This window comes from Oryzias latipes, chromosome 6 (assembly GCF_002234675.1).
Source record: "Oryzias latipes chromosome 6, ASM223467v1".
Lineage (NCBI taxonomy): Eukaryota > Metazoa > Chordata > Actinopteri > Beloniformes > Adrianichthyidae > Oryzias > Oryzias latipes.
In genome coordinates this window covers 32,226,056-32,246,747 of record NC_019864.2, presented here as the reverse complement: position 1 = coordinate 32,246,747, position 20,692 = coordinate 32,226,056, and the positions used below count along the sequence as shown (strand labels likewise).

The window sequence follows — 20,692 nt, the reverse complement described above, 5'->3', positions numbered from 1 at the left end:
AAAGTGTGAGATTCATATAAATATCTGCAGATAAAGTAGTCCTGTAAAACATTCAGGTAAAAAAACAAAGAAATAACACACAAATGCCACAGAATCCATTTAGAAAACTTCTAAATATACAGACCAAAGTAGAAACTAGTTGGAAGCAGTTACAGTAAGGTTGTTTTCCAAAGTAGGGACAGCACCAACCATGATGAAGACCTGAACACCACAGGACTTAGTGTCACACGTAACCGTCTCAGACTGCTGTGTACAGCCGCCCAACCATTGGTTAAGCTGCTGGAGGAAAATCAGTCTGTTATTGTTTTCCCTATAGTTCTGTGGTGTAGAGAGGGGTCAGCTGGTCAGCCCGAAGCAGGGTGACTGTTGCAACTGTTTAGTGGTCAGACTGTTGTGTAGTGTTCAGGTTGTTGCACAGCAGTCGCTGTTGAGTTGTGACATTGTTGTAGAGGTCAGGCGGTTGCTGCTGCAGGAGCTTTGCACCAGTTACAAATTCAGAAAAACACTTGCTTTCTGCATCTTCAATAAACAAGTCTGTAGCCACGCCCACAATTGCCCCCCCTCTTGCATAGCTTTGTTATGAAGACAAAGGCTTTCGGTGCTGAGATGAGAGATTTCGGGCACAGGAGTTGAGACGTGGCTGAGTGTCGATGTTAGCAATGACACCAGGCTGGGTGCAGTTGGTTGCGGGTTCACTGGCTGAGTCTGGCTCTGTCCAGTTCCGCCATGTTTAGGTGCCTCATGGCACGCTGGAAGGCAAGCTGCACAGTTTTGCGGAAGGAGGAGGAGCGAGCCTCCTTCAGCTTCATCCTGTCAGACGTATCGTTGATCCCAATTGGAGCCATCTTGGATCTAGGAAGCCATTGCCTGGAGGGGGAGAGGAAGGAGGTGTAGTGTTTATGTCTCGAGATAGTCTGGCAGCAATCGGATTTTTGTTGACACATTTTTGTTAAATAGAAACACATTTTGGAGTAAATTTTAGTTTTTAACTCTACCTGTGTTAAGTTTAAATAATCTGTATAGGAAAAATATTCTAAAGACTTAAAAATTGATAAATAATCAAATCTTTTCCTATCATTTAAATTCAGTGTTTTGCTGCAACAGGACTTCATTTTTTTACAGTTTATAAGATTTGTTGTGTTTAATAACTGACAGGATCAACACAAAAAGATTTCTTTGTCCAAAAGAGGGCGGAGTTTCTACAAAGTGATGATGAAAACATGAGCTTCAGTTTTCACTCTGGTTACTCCTCTGCTGACTCCAAGCATTCGCCAACATTAAGGATTACATGATGTTCCAACTGTGGTTGGCTTCAATTCAACAAGCTGGACTGGACGAGCAACACGGGGAAGCTGTACAAGAAGGCCCAGAGCAGGATGTACTTCTTGAGGAGGTTAAGATCCTTCAACATCTGCAAGAGGCTCCTGGGGATCTTCTATCAGTCTGTGGTCGCCAGTGTAATAACCTACGCTGTGGTGTGCTGGGGGGGAGCACCTCAAAGACAGACTTCTCCAGGCTGGAGAAGCTGATCAGGCGGGCTGGTTCTGTGGTTGGCACAAGGCTGGACCCTCTGGCTACTGTAGCAGAGAGAAGGACACTCAAAAAACTAACGGGTATCCTGGACAATGCCAGCCACCCTCTGCACACGACCATCAGCAGCCAGAGAAGCACCTTCAGCAAGAGGCTGCTCCTCCCAAGGTGCAGAACTAATAGACTGAGGAACTCCTTTGTCCCCCGGGCCATCAAACTCTTTGACCACCACTTAGGAGGGGGGAGGGGGACAGAAAAGGAAAGGGCCTGAATGACCTTTTTTTGAAATTTGCTGTTTTTGCAGATATTTAAATTGTTTGTTACTGTTGTAATCTTTCTAATTTTTCTAGTCACTGTGCTGTTTTTTCCTTTTTCCTACATGTATGTCAACCAGTGCTGTATGCGATGGAGATGTCAATTTCCATGCGGGAACCTCCCAAATGGATAAATAAAGTTGTCTATCTATCTATAATTCAACCAGACGCTTCAGTGTTTTGGAAAACAGAAAACTGCCAGGAAAGGTGGAGTCACTTCTTCATCCCTCCTCTCTCCTGAGGAGAGCTAACACAACTTGACTGAATGGCAGAGACCTGCTGCCTCCCTGAGCAGCTGCGCAGACGCATGCTTCCTCACCAGCTGCGTCTGCTGTCGAAGAATCGGACGAGGAAGAGTTTCTCTGCGGACCTGAACTGCTTCCGCTCTCCGGCTCTGAGGACGTCCGGTGGTGGCTTGGGAAGACGCCCCCCTCGGTCCCACAGTGGTGTCTTTCGAGCTCTGGGCTCCATGATCTGCAGACGGAGAGCAGACGGACTCACTGAGACCAGATGCTGACAGACGGAGCAAGCATGCGAGGCAGAGCCAGCTGCACACACAGGTCACATGCACGGGCAACGTTCACGCTCCACATCACAAGCTACAGCACGGACAATGGCAGGGGGCGGATGGTGATGAGGCGGGGGGGCTGGCACTCACTCACCAGGGCGGGAAAGGAGGGGTATCCACTACACTTAGCCCAAACTACTTTAAGAGGCTCCAGAACACAGGGGGGGGCAGCGCGGGACTTCCAAACCTCTACAGGAACAATCACAAGGGAGTCTTGAGGGTCGCTGGAACAGGCAGGTAACGCACACACGCATACGTGCACAGCCACACACGTGAACTGACCCTGACCGGCTCCTGCACATGACTGTCCAGAGCTGGTGTTCTCGACTATATGATCATTTTCTACGTTTTTCTACTCTTCCAATCACCACAGATATACAACAGAACTTGCACGTGCCACTGACCTAAGGGAACAAGCCATTCAGTGCCTTGCCCAAGGACAATCTGAGATGTGACAAACCAACAACCCTTTGGTTGGGAAGGTTAAAGTCAGAAGTATGTGTATCTGCACGTGTATGTCCATGTGTTAACAAGAGCGTTGTGTGTGTGGACATGTTTGAATGACACAGCGACACCACGAGGAGCCGACACCGTCTATAAATGTTGCCATAGAAACAAACCTGATAACCAATAAATGATATCCAGCACCTGTGTGAGTTAGTGTGTGTTGTGTTCCAGGTCAGCTCTGTTGGTGTGTGTTAGTGTGTGTTGTGTTCCAGGTCGGCTTTGTTAGTGTGTGTTGGTGTGTGTTGTGTGTGATAGTGTGTGTTGGTGTGTGTTGTGTTCCAGGTCGGCTCTGTTGGTGTGTGTTGTGTTCCAGGTCAGCTCTGTTGGTGTGTGTTAGTGTGTGTTGGTGTGTGTTGGTGTGTGTTGTGTGTGTTGGTGTGTGATGTGTTCCAGGTTGGTGTGTGCACTGTGTTACAGGTCAGCTCTGTTGGTGTGTGTTAGTGTGTGTTGGTGTGTGTTGTGTTCCAGGTCGGCTCTGTTGGCGTGTGTTGGTGTGTGTTGGTGTGTGTTGTGTTCCAGGTCGGCTCTGTTGGTGTGTGTTGGTATTTGTTGGTGTGTGTTGGTGTGTGTTGGTGTGTGTTAGTGTGTGTTGGTGTGTGTTGTGTTCCAGGTCGGCTCTGTTGGTGTCTGTTGCATACCGTGTTGGTGTGTAATAGTGTGTGTTGGTATTTGTTGGTGTGTGTTGGTGTGTGTTAGTGTGTGTTGGTGTGTGTTGTGTTCCAGGTCGGCTCTGTTGGTGTGTGTTAGTGTGTGTTGTGTTCCAGGTCATCTCTGTTGGTGTGTGTTAGTGTGTGTTTGTGTATGTTGGTATTTGTTGGTGTATGTTGGTGTGTGTTGTGTTCCAACTCGGCTCTCTTGTTGTGTGTTGTGTTCCAGGTCAGCTCTGTTGGTGTGTGTTGGTGTGTGTTACTGTGTGTTAGTGTGTGTTGGTGTGTGATGTGTTCCAGGTTGGTGTGTGCACTGTGTTACAGGTCAGCTCTGTTTGTGTGTGTTAGTGTGTGTTGGTGTGTGTTGTGTTCCAGGTCGGCTCTGTTGGCGTGTGTTGGTGTGTGTAGGTGTGTGTTGGTGTGTGTTGTGTTCCAGGTCGGTTCTGTTGGTGTGTGTTAGTGTGTGTTGGTGTGTGTTGTGTTCCAGGTCGGCTCTGTTGGTGTTTGTTGGTGTGTGTTAGTGTGTGTTGGTGTGTGTTGGTGTGTGTTGGTGTGTGTTGGTGTGTGTTAGTGTGTGTTGGTGTGTGTTGGTGGGTGTTGTGTTCCAGGTCAGCTCTGTTGGTGTGTGTTAGTGTGTGTTGTGTTCCAGGTCGGCTCTGATGGTGTGTGTTGGTATTTGTTGGTGTGTTAGTGTGTTGGTGTGTGTTGTGTTCCAGGTCGGCTCTGTTCGTGTGTGTTGGTGTGTGTTGTGTTCCAGGTCGGCTCTGTTGGTGTGTGTTGTGTTCCAGGTCAGCTCTGTTGGTGTGTGTTAGTGTGTGTTGTGTGTGATAGTGTGTGTTGGTGTGTGTTGTGTTCCAGGTCGGCTCTGTTGGTGTGTGTTGGTGTGTGTTGTGTTCCAGGTCGGCTCTGTTGGTGTGTGTTGGTGTGTGTTGTGTTCCAGGTCGGCTCTGTTGGTGTGTGTTGGTGTGTGTTGGTGTGTGTTGTGTTCCAGGTCAGCTCTGTTGGTGTGTGTTAGTGTGTGTTGTGTGTGATAGTGTGTGTTGGATTTGTGTTGTGTTCCAGGTCGGCTCTGTTGGTGTGTGTTGGTGTGTGTTACTGTGTGTTAGTGTGTGTTGGTGTGTGTTGTGTTCCAGGTCGGCTCTGTTGGTGTGTGTTGGTGTGTGTTGTGTTCCAGGTCGGCTCTGTTGGTGTGTGTTGGTGTGTGTTGGTGTGTGTTGTGTTCCAGGTCAGCTCTGTTGGTGTGTGTTAGTGTGTGTTGTGTGTGATAGTGTGTGTTGGATTTGTGTTGTGTTCCAGGTCGGCTCTGTTGGTGTGTGTTGGTGTGTGTTGTGTTCCAGGTCGGCTCTGTTGGTGTGTGTTGGTGTGTGTTGGTGTGTGTTGTGTTCCAGGTCGGCTCCTTTGGTGTGTGTTGGTGTGTGTTGTGTTCCAGGTCGGCTCTGTTGGTGTGTGTTGGTGTGTGTTGGTGTGTGTTGTGTTCCAGGTCGGCTCTGTTGGTGTGTGTTGGTGTGTGTTGTGTTCCAGGTCGGCTCTGTTGGTGTGTGTTGGTGTGTGTTGGTGTGTGTTGGTGTGTGTTGTGTTCCAGGTCGGCTCTGTTGGTGTGTGTTGGTGTGTGTTGGTGTGTGTTGTGTTCCAGGTCGGCTCTATTGGTGTGTGTTGGTGTGTGTTGGTGTGTGTTGTGTTCCAGGTCGGCTCTGTTGGTGTGTGTTGGTGTGTGTTGTGTTCCAGGTCGGCTCTGTTGGTGTGTGTTGGTGTGTGTTGGTGTGTGTTGGTGTGTGTTGTGTTCCAGGTCGGCTCTGTTGGTGTGTGTTGGTGTGTGTTGTGTTCCAGGTCGGCTCTGTTGGTGTGTGTTGGTGTGTGTTGGTGTGTGTTGTGTTCCAGGTCGGCTCTGTTGGTGTGTGTTGGTGTGTGTTGTGTTCCAGGTCGGCTCTGTTGGTGTGTGTTGGTGTGTGTTGGTGTGTGTTGTGTTCCACGTCGGCTCTGTTGGTGTGTGTTGGTGTGTGTTGTGTTCCAGGTCGGCTCTGTTGGTGTGTGTTGGTGTGTGTTGGTGTGCGTTGTGTTCCAGGTCGGCTCTGTTGGTGTGTGTTGGTGTGTGTTGTGTTCCAGGTCGGCTCTGTTGGTGTGTGTTGGTGTGTGTTGTGTTCCAGGTCGGCTCCTTTGGTGTGTGTTGGTGTGTGTTGTGTTCCAGGTCGGCTCTGTTGGTGTGTGTTGGTGTGTGTTGGTGTGTGTTGTGTTCCAGGTCGGCTCTGTTGGTGTGTGTTGGTGTGTGTTGATGTGTGTTGGTGTGTGTTGTGTTCCAGGTCGGCTCTGTTGGTGTGTGTTGGTGTGTGTTGGTGTGTGTTGGTGTGTGTTGGTGTGTGTTGTGTTCCAGGTCGGCTCTGTTGGTGTGTGTTGGTGTGTGTTGTGTTCCAGGTCGGCTCTGTTGGTGTGTGTTGGTGTGTGTTGGTGTGTGTTGTGTTCCAGGTCGGCTCTGTTGGTGTGTGTTGGTGTGTGTTGGTGTGTGTTGTGTTCCAGGTCGGCTCTGTTGGTGTGTGTTGGTGTGTGTTGGTGTGTGTTGTGTTCCAGGTCGGCTCTGTTGGTGTGTGTTGGTGTGTGTTGTGTTCCAGGTCGGCTCTGTTGGTGTGTGTTGGTGTGTGTTGGTGTGTGTTGGTGTGTGTTGTGTTCCAGGTCGGCTCTGTTGGTGTGTGTTGGTGTGTGTTGTGTTCCAGGTCGGCTCTGTTGGTGTGTGTTGGTGTGTGTTGGTGTGTGTTGTGTTCCAGGTCGGCTCTGTTGGTGTGTGTTGGTGTGTGTGGTTGGTGTGTGTTGTGTTCCAGGTCGGTCTGTTGGTGTGTGTTGGTGTGTGTTGGTGTGTGTTGGTGTGTGTTGGTGTGTGGTGTGTTGTGTTCCAGGTCGGCTCTGTTGGTGTGTGTTGGTGTGTGTTGGTGTGTGTTGGTGTGTGTTGTGTTCCAGGTCGGCTCTGTTGGTGTGTGTTGTGTTGGTGTGTGTTGGTGTGTGTTGGTGTGTGTTGGTGTGTGTTGTGTTCCAGGTCGGCTCTGTTGGTGTGTGTTGGTGTGTGTTGTGTTCCAGGTCGGCTCTGTTGGTGTGTGTTGGTGTGTGTTGTGTTCCAGGTCGGCTCTGTTGGTGTGTGTTGGTGTGTGTTGTGTTCCAGGTCGGCTCTGTTGGTGTGTGTTGGTGTGTGTTGGTGTGTGTTGTGTTCCAGGTCGGCTCTGTTGGTGTGTGTTGGTGTGTGTTGGTGTGTGTTGTGTTCCAGGTCGGCTCTGTTGGTGTGTGTTGGTGTGTGTTGTGTTCCAGGTCGGCTCTGTTGGTGTGTGTTGGTGTGTGTTGGTGTGTGTTGTGTTCCAGGTCGGCTCTGTTGGTGTGTGTTGGTGTGTGTTGGTGTGTGTTGTGTTCCAGGTCGGCTCGGTTGGTGTGTGTTGGTGTGTGTTGTGTTCCAGGTCGGCTCTGTTGGTGTGTGTTGGTGTGTGTTGTGTTCCAGGTCGGCTCTGTTGGTGTGTGTTGGTGTGTGTTGTGTTCCAGGTCGGCTCTGTTGGTGTGTGTTGGTGTGTGTTGTGTTCCAGGTCGGCTCTGTTGGTGTGTGTTGGTGTGTGTTGGTGTGTGTTGGTGTGTGTTGTGTTCCAGGTCGGCTCTGTTGGTGTGTGTTGGTGTGTGTTGTGTGTGTTGGTGTGTGTTGTGTTCCAGGTCGGCTCTGTTGGTGTGTGTTGGTGTGTGTTGTGTTCCAGGTCGGCTCTGTTGGTGTGTGTTGGTGTGTGTTGGTGTGTGTTGTGTTCCAGGTCGGCTCTGTTGGTGTGTGTTGGTGTGTGTTGGTGTGTGTTGTGTTCCAGGTCGGCTCTGTTGGTGTGTGTTGGTGTGTGTTGTGTTCCAGGTCGGCTCTGTTGGTGTGTGTTGGTGTGTGTTGGTGTGTGTTGTGTTCCAGGTCGGCTCTGTTGGTGTGTGTTGGTGTGTGTTGATGTGTGTTGGTGTGTGTTGGTGTGTGTTGGTGTGTGTTGTGTTCCAGGTCGGCTCTGTTGGTGTGTGTTGGTGTGTGTTGGTGTGTGTTGGTGTGTGTTGTGTTCCAGGTCGGCTCTGTTGGTGTGTGTTGGTGTGTGTTGGTGTGTGTTGTGTTCCAGGTCGGCTCTGTTGGTGTGTGTTGGTGTGTGTTGTGTTCCAGGTCGGCTCTGTTGGTGTGTGTTGGTGTGTGTTGTGTTCCAGGTCGGCTCTGTTGGTGTGTGTTGGTGTGTGTTGTGTTCCAGGTCGGCTCTGTTGGTGTGTGTTGGTGTGTGTTGGTGTGTGTTGTGTTCCAGGTCAGCTCTGTTGGTGTGTGTTAGTGTGTGTTGTGTGTGATAGTGTGTGTTGGATTTGTGTTGTGTTCCAGGTCGGCTCTGTTGGTGTGTGTTGGTGTGTGTTACTGTGTGTTAGTGTGTGTTGGTGTGTGTTGTGTTCCAGGTCGGCTCTGTTGGTGTGTGTTGGTGTGTGTTGTGTTCCAGGTCGGCTCTGTTGGTGTGTGTTGGTGTGTGTTGGTGTGTGTTGTGTTCCAGGTCAGCTCTGTTGGTGTGTGTTAGTGTGTGTTGTGTGTGATAGTGTGTGTTGGATTTGTGTTGTGTTCCAGGTCGGCTCTGTTGGTGTGTGTTGGTGTGTGTTGTGTTCCAGGTCGGCTCTGTTGGTGTGTGTTGGTGTGTGTTGGTGTGTGTTGGTGTGTGTTGTGTTCCAGGTCGGCTCCTTTGGTGTGTGTTGGTGTGTGTTGTGTTCCAGGTCGGCTCTGTTGGTGTGTGTTGGTGTGTGTTGGTGTGTGTTGTGTTCCAGGTCGGCTCTGTTGGTGTGTGTTGGTGTGTGTTGTGTTCCAGGTCGGCTCTGTTGGTGTGTGTTGGTGTGTGTTGGTGTGTGTTGGTGTGTGTTGTGTTCCAGGTCGGCTCTGTTGGTGTGTGTTGGTGTGTGTTGGTGTGTGTTGTGTTCCAGGTCGGCTCTGTTGGTGTGTGTTAGTGTGTGTTGGTATTTGTTGGTGTGTGTTGGTGTGTGTTGTGTTCCAGGTCGGCTCTGTTGGTGTGTGTTGGTGTGTGTTGTGTTCCAGGTCGGCTCTGTTGGTGTGTGTTGGTGTGTGTTGGTGTGTGTTGTGTTCCAGGTCGGCTCTGTTGGTGTGTGTTAGTGTGTGTTGGTATTTGTTGGTGTGTGTTGGTGTGTGTTGGTGTGTGTTGGTGTGTGTTGGTGTGTGTTGGTGTGTGTTGTGTTCCAGGTCGGCTCTGTTGTCTTCAAACTTCTACAGCATGAAGCGTTCTTGCAGGGAGAACATGTAGGCGACATCCAGGCGACTGGACCGGTTCTGTCTGGGTTCACACATTTCTGGGTTCTGTTAGAATGAACAGTGATGCTGCTCTCCTCACCTGCAGACATTTTGGCAGCCTTAAGGAGGTCTCTGTTGTCAGTGCGAGACGTCAGACCGCTCCTGTCGTCCACAGTGTTTCGGCGGGCCGCAGACAGACGCCCTTTACTGGCTCTGGACGCCACAGAGGAGCTGAAAGGGACAAAATGACTACATGAAGCAGTCTGGTGAGACGGACTGCTGCAAACATCTGACCGTGTCCCATGCACAGGACTGTTAGCCAACACATGTGGACCCTCCCCCCTGGACTCACAGATAAATGCGGAGAAGTTTTTGGTTTTGTAAGCTGACATTCCTTTAAGGTGGTCTGAGTGAGGCGACCAGGAGGTGGGGTCTACCTGCCGCTGATGCTGAAACCAGCTCACCTGCTGACGCATGCGAAGCTGCTGCTGGACGAGATGCTGGACTCTGAGGCACAGCGCCGACGTGGCTCCAGCGGGTGGGCAGAACATGAGATTGTACCCTCTTCCCCCACAGAGCTCTCGGCGTCACCTTAAAGGGGGGGGGGGGGGGGGGAGTTTATAAATCTGCACCAAGTAAACGTTGAGAGGAAGTGTGAGGCAGACCTGTGTTGAGGCGTTTGATGGGCGCCGCCTCGTCCTCGTCAGCGCTGCTGCTGCGCGTTCGTTTCTTCGGCAGCAGAAGGGTCTCCAGGCGGGGGATCACCACAGACAGGAAGGTTTTGGCCCCCAAAGAAGGAGGGGCCTCCTGGGCCCTGGTTGGTTTGTGTGGACTGACGCTCTTGGACTTTCGGAAGAGTACGTTGGTGCGTCGGCTGCAGCCGTCTGAGGTTTGAGCGTGAATTTTGCAGCTAAGAGGCGTCTGCTCTGGAATGTGCGGGTTGAGGGAGTCCAAAGCTGCTGAGGTAGATGTGCTGACGTCTTCATCACGCACCAGGGCGCCATGGTCCTGACGGAAGTCTTCGGGCTTCAGGGAGAGCGGCTCAGAGGTGCTGGTGGGACCTTCAGGTGGTGGCAAAGCGCTGATTGGCTGAGGTATTGATGGGGATGAAGACCTTTCCGTCTGCGGTACGCCCACCTCTGTCTGGGATTCTGATGGTGGGTTCTCCTCTGAGCCCGTGGGGCCAGGGAGAGGGTCTGGTGTGGTGCGTGGGGGCGGCAGGGGGGACTTCTTCAGGCTCATCTCGTTACGAACCTCCATGATGGTCTTCTTCAGCAGCTTCAGCCTCTTGCTGCGGGACGGGCTGTGCTTCATGGCTGCACTTAAGTCCAGCTTCTGCAGAAGCTCCTTCAGCTGGTTCTCTGGGGGGGTCTGCTGCCGGTAAGAGGGGGTCAGCAGGCAGTCCACTGTAAGAGCAACACATTAGAAGCATTATAGTAGCACGCCTTTGACAGTTTAGCTTGTGTTTGTTTTTCCAGCCATGATGTCACATTTAACCATTTTCAGCTTAATAAGTTATATTCCAATTCAGTCCACATCGTTCCAAAAGCCTCAGACTGTCTTAACTGAAACCATCTATCAATCAATTATCTATTAATGACCCGACTTTTCTGTTTTTTTAAATGTGACTTTGAAAAAACTCAACCTGAATTTTAATGGCGTATACTTCTATAGCGCCTTTCTTCCTACAAGGACAAAGTGCTTTACAGTCACAGTCCCATTCACCCAGTCACACACATTCACACACTGGTGGCGGCTCCGCTGCCAAACACAGGCGCCTGCCTACCACCAGAGGCAAGGTGGGATTCAGTGTCTTGCCCAAGGACACTTTGACTCATGGGCGTGCAAGGCGGGATTTGAACCTGCAATTTTACGATCATGGGTCGACCGCCCTACCGCTGCACCACGGCCGCCCAAATGTCTTCCACTGTAATAAAATGGTCAAATTCAGTTTAATGATCACAATGTTAAGCACTGCAATTGTATCTCATATATAAGTTGCGTTTACCAAAGCAAATTCATAGTGCTTTTATTTTGGTAAGTTAAAATATAGAAAGGGAACAGTCAACATTGTCAAGAAAAAACAAAGAATGAATGAGCCTTAACCAATACGTTTCTATTGGGGAAATAAAATGCTGTTTAATTTCAGCTTTAATGTAGCTTCTCTAGTGCTTTTCAACAGTTCAGGAGCCTGAATGGTGCTTCAAAAATAAAGGGTGGGACACACACACTGATTTTTTCCCAGGAACAATAAAGTGTGATGATGAGGCAGCATGACAGAATGAAGGAAAGTTGTTTTAATGTGACAAAAAAAAGGGGCTTTGTTTACATTTCTGCTCTGCTGCACCTTTGCAGCCACACTTCTCACACACGGAAGTAAACTGGTAAAGCTGATCACCACAGTCAGCCTTTTTCAGAGCGTTGACACATCCCTCTGATCCATCAGGTCACTGAACTAGAAACTATTGCTGGGAGGTCCTGCAGAACTTTAGCCCGCTTTGCTGATAGCATTTTAGCCGATGCTAAGCGCATTAACTTATTAGCCGCTGCCGTGCTTCACTCGTATTTATCTGAGCCGCTAAAAAGCACAACAATCCTCGTTTTTATATCTTACTGGCAGCAACATGGCTCAGAGTTTCTGTCTGGTATCCATTTCAAGTAAAAACTAAATAGTTCAAGTCTCATAACAGAACAAGCTGCCTCTGGCTGCAGTCTTCCTGTTGTCTTGTGCAGAGTAGAGCTGCTCAAAGAGGCTCCGTGTTCTCTGCTGCCAACTAGTGGTCGGAGGGTGAAGTGGACAACAAGAGTCAGACGCTGAAGGACGCTCAGAAATAATTAAATAAATATCGATCTGGCAGCATTTTGAATCGATACAAGTATTGGCAAATGAAGTATTGCGATATATTGCCGAATCGATTTTTTCTTTCTTTTGTTCCCTTTGGATTCTTTGGATGTGGAAAAACAACAGTGGTGAACTTTAGGAAATCAAAATGTGAATGGATTTGACATTCATTCTAGTTTACTTGTTTGGACACAGATTTCATTTCCACTTGATGATCTGGAAGAAATCCAAGAATCTGGAAAACTGTTCAGTAGCAGGAATTTCTGTCTGAGTCTCACTGCTGGAAGTTTGGATCAAGAGGATCCACTTTAGGTCTGAGAACCGGATCATCAACCGGAAATAATAATATGAATCAGATCGCTGTAATGATGAATTAAACCCCTACAGGTTTGGCTTAAACTTTTAAACATGAATATAGTTTTGTTCATTTTTGTGTGCTATTAAGTAAACATGATGCTGTTGTATAATTGAGTTTTAAATAATGAATGTAATGAATTGAAGTGCATTTTTTTACATGCAGTTGCTCTTCCATGAACTGGAAAAACAACAGCTTTAAATGTGGACTTCCTCCTTTAGCTTTCAATGCAGGGCTCCAGACTGCGAGCAAATGGTCGCATTTTGCGACCAAAATTTGAGAGTGTGCGACTGAATTTTACATCCAGTCGCACATGTGCGACCAGTAAATTTGCCCCCCCCCCCCCCACCCTGCGTATTTTTTATACATTAAACATGCAAGGGGCACGTCATTGATCAATGAAATAATCAATGAGACGCGAGCGCACACACACGGAGGTAGACACACACACTCACGCACATATTCATGAAACGCAAGCACGTACACTCTCGCGTGATGCCTGTGTGTGAGGCGGCCACTGCGTGTGAGAAGAATAGGGAGGGGGCGGGGCCTAGAGATAGCCGAGCGCGCGTAAACATCTGTGGGAAGGAAACTGAGACAAATATCATCACAGCCTGATATGTGCGTCTGAGCTATGAGCAAGCGAACTATTGATTCATTCTTCCGACCTGCAGCTATTGCCAGAGTGTACAGCAGGGGTCTCAAAGTCGCGAAGCAAACCACGGCTCTCATGCGCGGCTGTAACGGCAGCACACCGCTCCCGCGAGTCGGGTCAGCTGAGGAGAATAAATATCCCACACCGACATGCGTGACAGCTAACGGGGCTGTAGCATTAAACACGTGCGAGCAACAACACGATTTAATCTTTGTCACATTTAAAACACGTGGGGAAAATGCAACAACAGGCGTGTTTAAGATGAACCAGCGCCGCGCCTGGGACCGGGGGGGGGGGGGGGGGGGGGGGGGGCGAAGCTGCAGCGAGACTTAAGGAGAACAGGAAGTTGTTGTCCTTAACATTCAATACAGCTGCGTTTGCTAAGGTTGGGGTCTTGCTCCCGCCCCTTTCTCGTGATATTTTTGTTTTGATTGACAGGTGATGTTAGAGCAAAAACAAAAATATACGTCACACACCAGGTGATCTGTGCAGCGTTGCGTCCATCTGGGTGATCTCAAACACGCTCATTGTGCATCTTGGCTGCACCTATTTGGTGTCACAAACATGAATTTCCATCCCCTAATGTTTACATACATTTAAGTATTGTTTGTAACTGTGAAATGACCGACAGATTACTACGGTAATCACTTTGTTACTAAAAACTTTTCTTTAATTCTAAATGTATGGTATTTTGTTTACTATTTGTACCGTCAGTTTACCTTCTGTTGCATCTTCAAAAGTGAAGAATAAAATGTGACACTGGATTTGAAACAGCACATTGTAATTTCTGCATCTATTATTAAAATATTTATTAGTAATACAGTGGAAATTAGTAGATTTGGTTAGAATGTTGATTTACGGTATGCGCCCCTACATTTTCTGGTTTGCCCCTTAAATTTTCAGTTGGGGGCCACAGTGCTCCTAGTGAAAAAAGTTAGTCTGGAGCCCTGCAATGCAAACATTATTATAGAAAAATGTCAAAAATGGTCTACAGCGACGCTCAGCAGGTTATAGACGCAAAAACTCATTTAACACAACTAGAACCCCCCATCACTCCCACTGACAAAGGACACTTCCCTTCTGGTGCTTCAGACACTCATCAACTTCTGCCCTACAACCCAACACTTACTAGTAAAACAGTCCAGACTGAAAAAAAACTAAGTTCCCCATGGGTACTTTAAAGGTTCTGCTGCCCTCCTATCAACCCCTACAGAAAAAAACATAGACTCCAAGATCTGTATGACGCTGAAGTTGGCTTCCGATTCACAGCTTCCGATTCGCGAGGGCACTAAAGGAACATTCCGCTGCATTTTTTTGCGCTATGGTCACCTAAAACCGGGTCCTGTTCAAAAACCGCTGGACCTGGACTGCTCAAACCTGGATTAAATTATAATTTAATCCAGGTTTGAGCATTTTCACAAATCAGAAACTGTGTTTAATGTGTTCTTTACTATCTAAATTATAATTTAATCCAGGTTTGAGCAGTCCAGGTCCAGCGGTTTTTGAACAGGACCCGGTTTTAGGTGACCATAGCGCAAAAAAATGCAGCGGAATGTTCCTTTAGTGCCCTCACGAATCGGAAGCTGTGAATCGGAAACCAACTTCAGTGTCGTAAGATCTGTTAGACTCTTCAGGACTTACCGTCCTCCCAGGAGAAGGGTGGGGGGGGCTCTAACTTTGGCTCTGCTGGCAGATGAAGTCCGCTGGGAAAGTCAAAGCCGATTCTGAAGATCTCCCTGCGAGCTCTGCGGAGGATGGCCCCCCCATGGTCAAGCATCCTCTGCGCCGCTTTGTAGAAGAAGGTGTCCTTGGCGTTGTAGGTCATGCAGTTAGAAATGATCAGGTCAAAGTCGGCCTCAAACTCATCCAAGCTCCTGTAGCCATGAGTGTCGATCTTCCTCCTCATGGTGGAGAAGTCCATGGGATCCTTGATGTGGTCCAGATAGTCGGGGACCTGCCCAGAACCACACAGTTGCTGTTAAAATCCAGAAAGGAGGACAGAGGTGGGGCTTTCTACCAACAAACTAACAAACATGATATGAATTCAATGTGTAACAATATACTATATAAAAGCAAATATGTGTATGATGAAGAGCAATGATAACAGCATTTTGACATGTACATATATGTATAAAAGTGTGTATTTCTTTACCTCTCATCACTATGTGACTAAATATCTTAACCCGGTTTACTTTTTATCTCTTTTTTGTTGTTTGTCTTTTCAAGTTTTTTGTTTTGATGGCTACAAATACACCAGTTCCAGTCCAAACTAAACGTCAAAGCGTTCCGGCCGCTGCAGGCCGGGGAACATCCAGGTGTGCTCAGGTGTTCACACACAGGTATGACCTAGACGGAGAAGGCGTCCTCACCTCCTTCAGGCTCACAGGCTGAGCAAAGATGCTGTAGTGGTCTTTCTCCTGCAGGTTGCTGAGCACAGACCTCAGCAGGATGTTGAAGGGGTTCAGCTGCAGCTCCAACACCGCCTGCTGGAGCTTCATCTGCAGGAGCAGACACCCATCAATCACTGCACCCCCATGACTTACGTCCTCATCACAGGTCGCTGCCACGCCTTCATCCAGCCACTCGTGCTCACAAACACGAATGAATGCATGAATCCACAGCCTTCCACAGAAAGCAATTCCACCTTAAATGCACAAATATAGTCTCTGGTAAGGTGGGGGAGCACTTGAGTCTTACTCAGGTGTGGTCTGCGTAAAGGTGGGATGGAAGGGACAGGAAGCAGAGGAAGTGATGGAGGCATCATTTATACATGGCTTTATGAACTGTGAGACCAGTTTTACTAGCTTTCATAGGGCAGAAGCAGAACCAAGCTGCATCTGCTGAACCCGAGAAAGAGCCCACCAGAACAGTCAGTGTTCTGGGGATAGCAGAACCTCCACCAGAACCTGAACTACATTCTGCTCCACAAAGACCAGTCAGGCTGTAAAAGAATTGGTGTCTCATGAGCATCACATCGCCATAATCCACGTCCTCTATGATTCCACAATATCACTTGGATTTGAGAAGAATTGGATGAGAAGCCAAACCCCGATCAGCACCGAAATATTCCCTTATTCTGGACAAATGAAAAGGTTTGGAGCATCAGAGCAAAACGACTTCCTCCCTCTGCAAACGTCACAAACTAGGCCACACCTCCTCCCGCTTAAGCTTCTCCCGCTTCCTGATGAGCTCCAGCAGCAGGCGAGCACGCTCCAGGTCATGGCGGAGGCGGTGCCACACTTTCAGTTGCTCCTTCAGGGCCCGACTGGACTCCCTTTGGTCCTGAAAGAGACCAGCGTCTGTTTGGTGACATGAACATGTGCTAGCAGGAAACTGTAGAGCAGCAACAACCCACCACCTGCTTGGCTTTGGGGGGCTGCGGGTGGGCCTGCAGCCGGCGGATCAGCGGCACGTTATTCCTCGACTGTCTCTTCAGCATCCAGAAGCTTAGCACTCGCTCCACGAAGGGACGCTTCCTCTGCACAGCAACCTGGTTCAGGATGGTGTCAAAACTGGGCCACAGAAACACAGAACAGAGTTAAGGTTCAGCTGCAGAGTTCCCGTCCCTGGACTGATGTCCTAAATCAGAAGGCTGCAGGTCTCCTGCTCACCTCGAGGCTGTAATGCTGGGCCCAGAATTCACAAGAATCTCAGGTGCTGGTTCCTGTTCAGGCTCGGCTCTCTTCAGCTTCTTCTTCTGCAGGCTCTTGGACTTGGACCTTTTTTCAAGTCTTTCGTGACAAGCGAGGTTTCTGACGCAGGGCTGGTGGTAGATGTTGAGGGGCCGCCGGTCGCAGCCTTCAGGCATGTGGCTGCAGCAGTAGGCCGTCTTTTTGACGGAATAGGTGGAGGCGCCCGACGGAGCAACCTCTTTGACGGCCTCCATCTTCATGTAGAGCCCGGCCTGCTGGGCGCAGCTGACGTGGAAAGCTGTGTAGCAGTTGATCTTGTCGCATTGGATGCAGGCCCCCGCACCCTTTGCTTTGCACAGGTAGCACGTCAGTTTCCAGCGGGCGGGCGGGATGTTGCGAACTCCATCAATGGGCTCGATGAAAACGGTGTCAGAGAACCCCACTTCGGGAACCCACAAAGCACAGGCCACATGGCCCCAGCGGTCATCGTCCGTCCTCTTCAAAGCTCCCCCTTGGTTGGGGCAGAAAAGGCACTGGGCTGGACGTGAGGGGCACTGTAGGCAGTGGCGACAAAGCCACTGCCCCTCCGGGATGTAGGGCACGCCGTAGCACTCCTGGTGCACGGCAATGTTGCAGGAATCGCAGAAAAGGATGACATTGCTATCTGCCCCGTCTCCATCCATGCAGATGCAGCAGACTGCATCTTCATCCACCAGACTCTGCGGGTCGCTGCGGTCGTGAGACGTCAGGAGCGACTCCTTCTCCAAGCGGTCCATGAGGAACTCAAATAGGTGGTGCGACACAGGGCTGACCCCCTCACTCTTTCGTTTCTCGTTGATGAGTTCCAGCCAGGCGCAGTCCTCCTCATCCATGTCGTACTCCACCTCCTCGTCCAGCTCCTCCCCCGTCCTCTCTGTGTATTTGTAGAACGCTGCTGGCCTTTTGGGCACCACTGGCAGGTTGTACTCCACCTGCCGGACCTTGGGCTCCAGCAAGCTGCCGGAGCTAGCGCTGTGCGAGGTGGTGAGGGCTGCGCTTTTCTTCTGCTGGTTGTTTTTCAGGCGCACGGAGCGCACCGGGACCTGTGGGGACTTGTCATTGTTCTCCTTGTTGCTGTTGCACTCCATGATCTCCTGGGCGATGGGGTCTTCATCTGAGATTACATCCAGTTTGTCATAAATGCTGAGCCTGTGCACACGGCCGTCCACCTCCAGCTCCACCATGCGCTGAGCCTGAGCGTAGGTTAGAGTCTCCCTGTTAGGGGAGGGCTTGATGGGGGAGGAGTCCCGCTTTATGACAGCCAGGCGATGGTTTCTGCCTTTTTTCTTCATGCTGGACTGCAGTGGATCCTGAAAGCGACAGCGTGAGAAGAAAATGAGACCGTGTCCAAATGGCTGTTGTGTAGAGAAGGTCTTAGGCCAAAACTGCAGCAGACTTCATCAATAGATCAATGATTGACAGCTGCAGCCTCAGCATTCAGGTTAATTTACCTTATCCACTGCATCATCTGACTTGGAGGGACCGTCACTCGTGACGTTTATTTCAACCCTTTCTCTGGAATAACCCCTGTAGATGTTGGTCTCACCAACACCAGGACAAATAACCACCACCTATAAACTGTTGGCTCAGATGTTTAGGTGCTGATAGTTATTCAAAAAACAAACTAAAAGTTCATTTAGGTGATCTGTCTGAGAGTTGCTGTTGGTTATGGGATGTGTTTTTTAACTTTGATGTTTTAGAGGCAGGCCGTGGCGTTTTCTTCTGCCGTTGGTCCTCTCATCAGAGCAGCTTCAGGGTTAGATCCTAAAAGGGCAAAACATGTCCAGAACCCATCGGATCCCATGTCTCACCTGGATGACAGTCCATGTTTGTGTTTCTGGGGTAGCTTTGGTTACCATAGTAACCATGTTGCTCAAAGGCCTTCTGACAGTTCCATACCCATACAGGCGGTAGAGGTAGAACTGAGCTCTTCATCAGTTAGATGTGTGTAACCATAGCAACACCCAGCAAATAAAATGGGTGTTCACTTTTACAGCAACTGAACCGGAACCTGTTAGTCTGCAGATTCGGGTTTACAGCTAAAACCGGTTCCCAGTTTACATCACAGCAGCAACTGCAGCCCGAAAGACCGGGCCACATCATAATGCGGCGGTGCCCGTGCTCGCGAGCCTAGCGCGTGGGGACACCCCGTCCAGAGCGGAGCCAACTTGGTTAGCACGAGGAAACATGGCGACCAAATGGGCCGTTTTTAGCGCGCGCTCCAGCAGCGCCTGTGACACTGTATCCGAGGGGCAGAGCGGAGCTTACCTCGGACTTTTTCGTTGTTTTCCGGAGTTCCTTCAAAGATTAAGGCCCAAATCGCAGCAATGGCCGCGCGGCCTTCGAGGCTCTTTAATCCACGCGCTCCTAGCACGGCGGCTGCCGCGCACCAAACCGAGAAAAGCGCCAAACGAAATCACCGGGATCCAGAGGCGGGCACTCTCAGCCTCGAGAGGCCGTGAACGGGCCGCGGGGGTCAACACCGGACGTTTGACGGTTTGGGCCAGTGGAAGGAACGAAGACAGCCTCTTCCCCAACAACAATGCGGCTGCGCAGGCAGCAGCGGCTGACGTCACCACGCATAACGTGACGACAGAGGGCCCGGTCGCCTCAGTTTTTCTAATATCTTTATTTAAAAAAATATAACTGGACAAAAACAGAAACCCAGAGGACGACCAAGATGGCGACGTAAACATACGCAACTTTCCGAGCTCCGGTGCCGAACTTAAGTTTTGTCCAGGATAAATGACATTTAGAGCTTCCCGCCCTTTATCGACTCCAATGTTTAGCAGAGAACAAGCCGGCTATTAATGTTTGGCCGGGAAAGAAAAAGGCTCTAAGGAGACCAAACAACAATAGAGCCAGAGAAGCACGTCATGACATGCTGAAAAATCACTGCAGCAATGCTAACCGATTGTCCTATTCAGGAAAGTCACAAAAATAACATCCACTAAAAAAAGCCTTCACTACTAAAAGGAAAACTTTAGTACGGTCATCTAAATCACAATACAGTTGAAGTTCTGATCTTTTCAACACTTTTGTACTCTGTGGAAATGAAAATTAAAAAGTCTGTGGACTTGGCTTTAAAGGAAATTCAAGACATTATAAAAGAGTTGAAATCATTGAAAATAAAGCTGACAGTGGAAGCTCCTCCATGATGAACAAGAAGCCTAACGTGTTCCAGACGGTGGAAGTCTGGAGAACCAGCACACAATCAGAGCTCGGGGGTCGTGTGGGGGGCTATCTGAGGATTCCTGCCTCATACTTTACAGCCAAGTCAAGGGACTGGATGGACTATTGCTGTGGAGTGGAAGGTTGTTGGAAACTTTGGCAAAGTTACAAAAGAGAGATGATAGCTGCTGGACTGTAGCAAGATGTGGAATAACGCATTCACATATATGTACACGTGTGGAATAGCACATTCACATGTATGTACACATGTGGAATAGCACATTCACATATATGTACACATGTGGAATAACGCATTCACATATATGTACACATGTGGAATAGCACATTCACATAAATGTATGCATGCATGTGGAATAGCACATTCACATATATGTACACATGTGGAATAGCACATCACATATATGTTCACATGTGGAAAAGCACATTCACATAAATGTACACATGTGGAATAGCACATTCACATATATGTACACATGTGGAATAGCACATTCACATATATGTACACATGTGGAATAGCACATTCACATATATGTACACATGTGGAATAGCACATTCACATATATGTACACATGTGGAATAGCACATTCACATATATGTACACATGTGGAATAGCACATTCACATATATGTACACATGTGGAATAGCACATTCACATATATGTACACATGTGGAATAGCACATTCACATATATGTACACATGTGGAATAGCACATTCACATATATGTACACATGTGGAATAGCACATTCACATATATGTACACATGTGGAATAGCACATTCACATATATGTACACATGTGGAATAGCACATTCACATATATGTACACATGTGGAATAGCACATTCACATATATGTACACATGTGGAATAGCACATTCACATATATGTACACATGTGGAATAGCACATTCACATAAATGTAGACATGTGGAATAGCACATTCACATATATGTACACATGTGGAATAGCACATTCACATATATGTACACATGTGGAATAGCACATTCACATAAATGTTCACATGTGGAATAGCACATTCCCATATATGTAGACAAATGGAATAGCACATTCACATATATGTAGACAATTGGAATAGCACATTCACATATATGTAGACAATTGGAATAGCAAATTCACATATATGTACACATGTGGAATAGCACA

At 48.7% G+C, this 20,692-nt stretch overlaps 1 protein-coding gene across 6 annotated transcripts; it reads right to left on the bottom strand.

The window, feature by feature from the left end:
• Positions 1–84: 84 nt before the first annotated feature.
• LOC101163229 (bromodomain-containing protein 1) lies at positions 85–19,802 on the bottom strand. 6 transcript variants are annotated; one of them, XM_023956213.1, is made up of 12 exons: positions 18,609–19,802; positions 16,281–17,650; positions 16,025–16,181; positions 15,823–15,951; positions 15,039–15,167; positions 14,311–14,623; positions 9,483–10,223; positions 9,282–9,408; positions 8,918–9,048; positions 2,507–2,601; positions 2,215–2,318; positions 85–867 (listed from the first exon to the last, which is right to left on the bottom strand). In XM_023956213.1, the coding sequence occupies exons 2-12, from the start codon at positions 17,630–17,632 to the stop codon at positions 693–695; spliced, it is 3,453 nt and encodes a 1,150-aa protein (XP_023811981.1). In that variant the 5' UTR covers positions 17,633–17,650; positions 18,609–19,802; the 3' UTR covers positions 85–692. The 6 variants fall into 6 exon arrangements, with proteins under 6 accessions (XP_023811981.1, XP_023811980.1, XP_023811978.1 ...); XM_023956212.1 differs by having other exon boundaries at positions 2,164–2,318; positions 16,028–16,181; positions 18,609–19,798; XM_023956210.1 differs by having other exon boundaries at positions 2,164–2,318; positions 18,609–19,797.
• Positions 19,803–20,692: the final 890 nt, after the last annotated feature.

Bases quoted from the DNA above. Each gene is read 5' to 3' on its own strand.
- LOC101163229 (XM_023956210.1), bottom strand. From the start codon at position 17,632: ATGAAGAAAAAAGGCAGAAACCATCGCCTGGCTGTCATAAAGCGGGAC. The intron at 2,602-8,917 runs GTGAGGAGAGCA...TTGTTCCTGTAG, and splicing joins GGCTGCCAAAATGTCTGCAG to AGGTTTGGAAGTCCCGCGCT. The intron at 2,319-2,506 runs GTGAGTGAGTGC...CTCCGTCTGCAG, and splicing joins ACCCCTCCTTTCCCGCCCTG to ATCATGGAGCCCAGAGCTCG.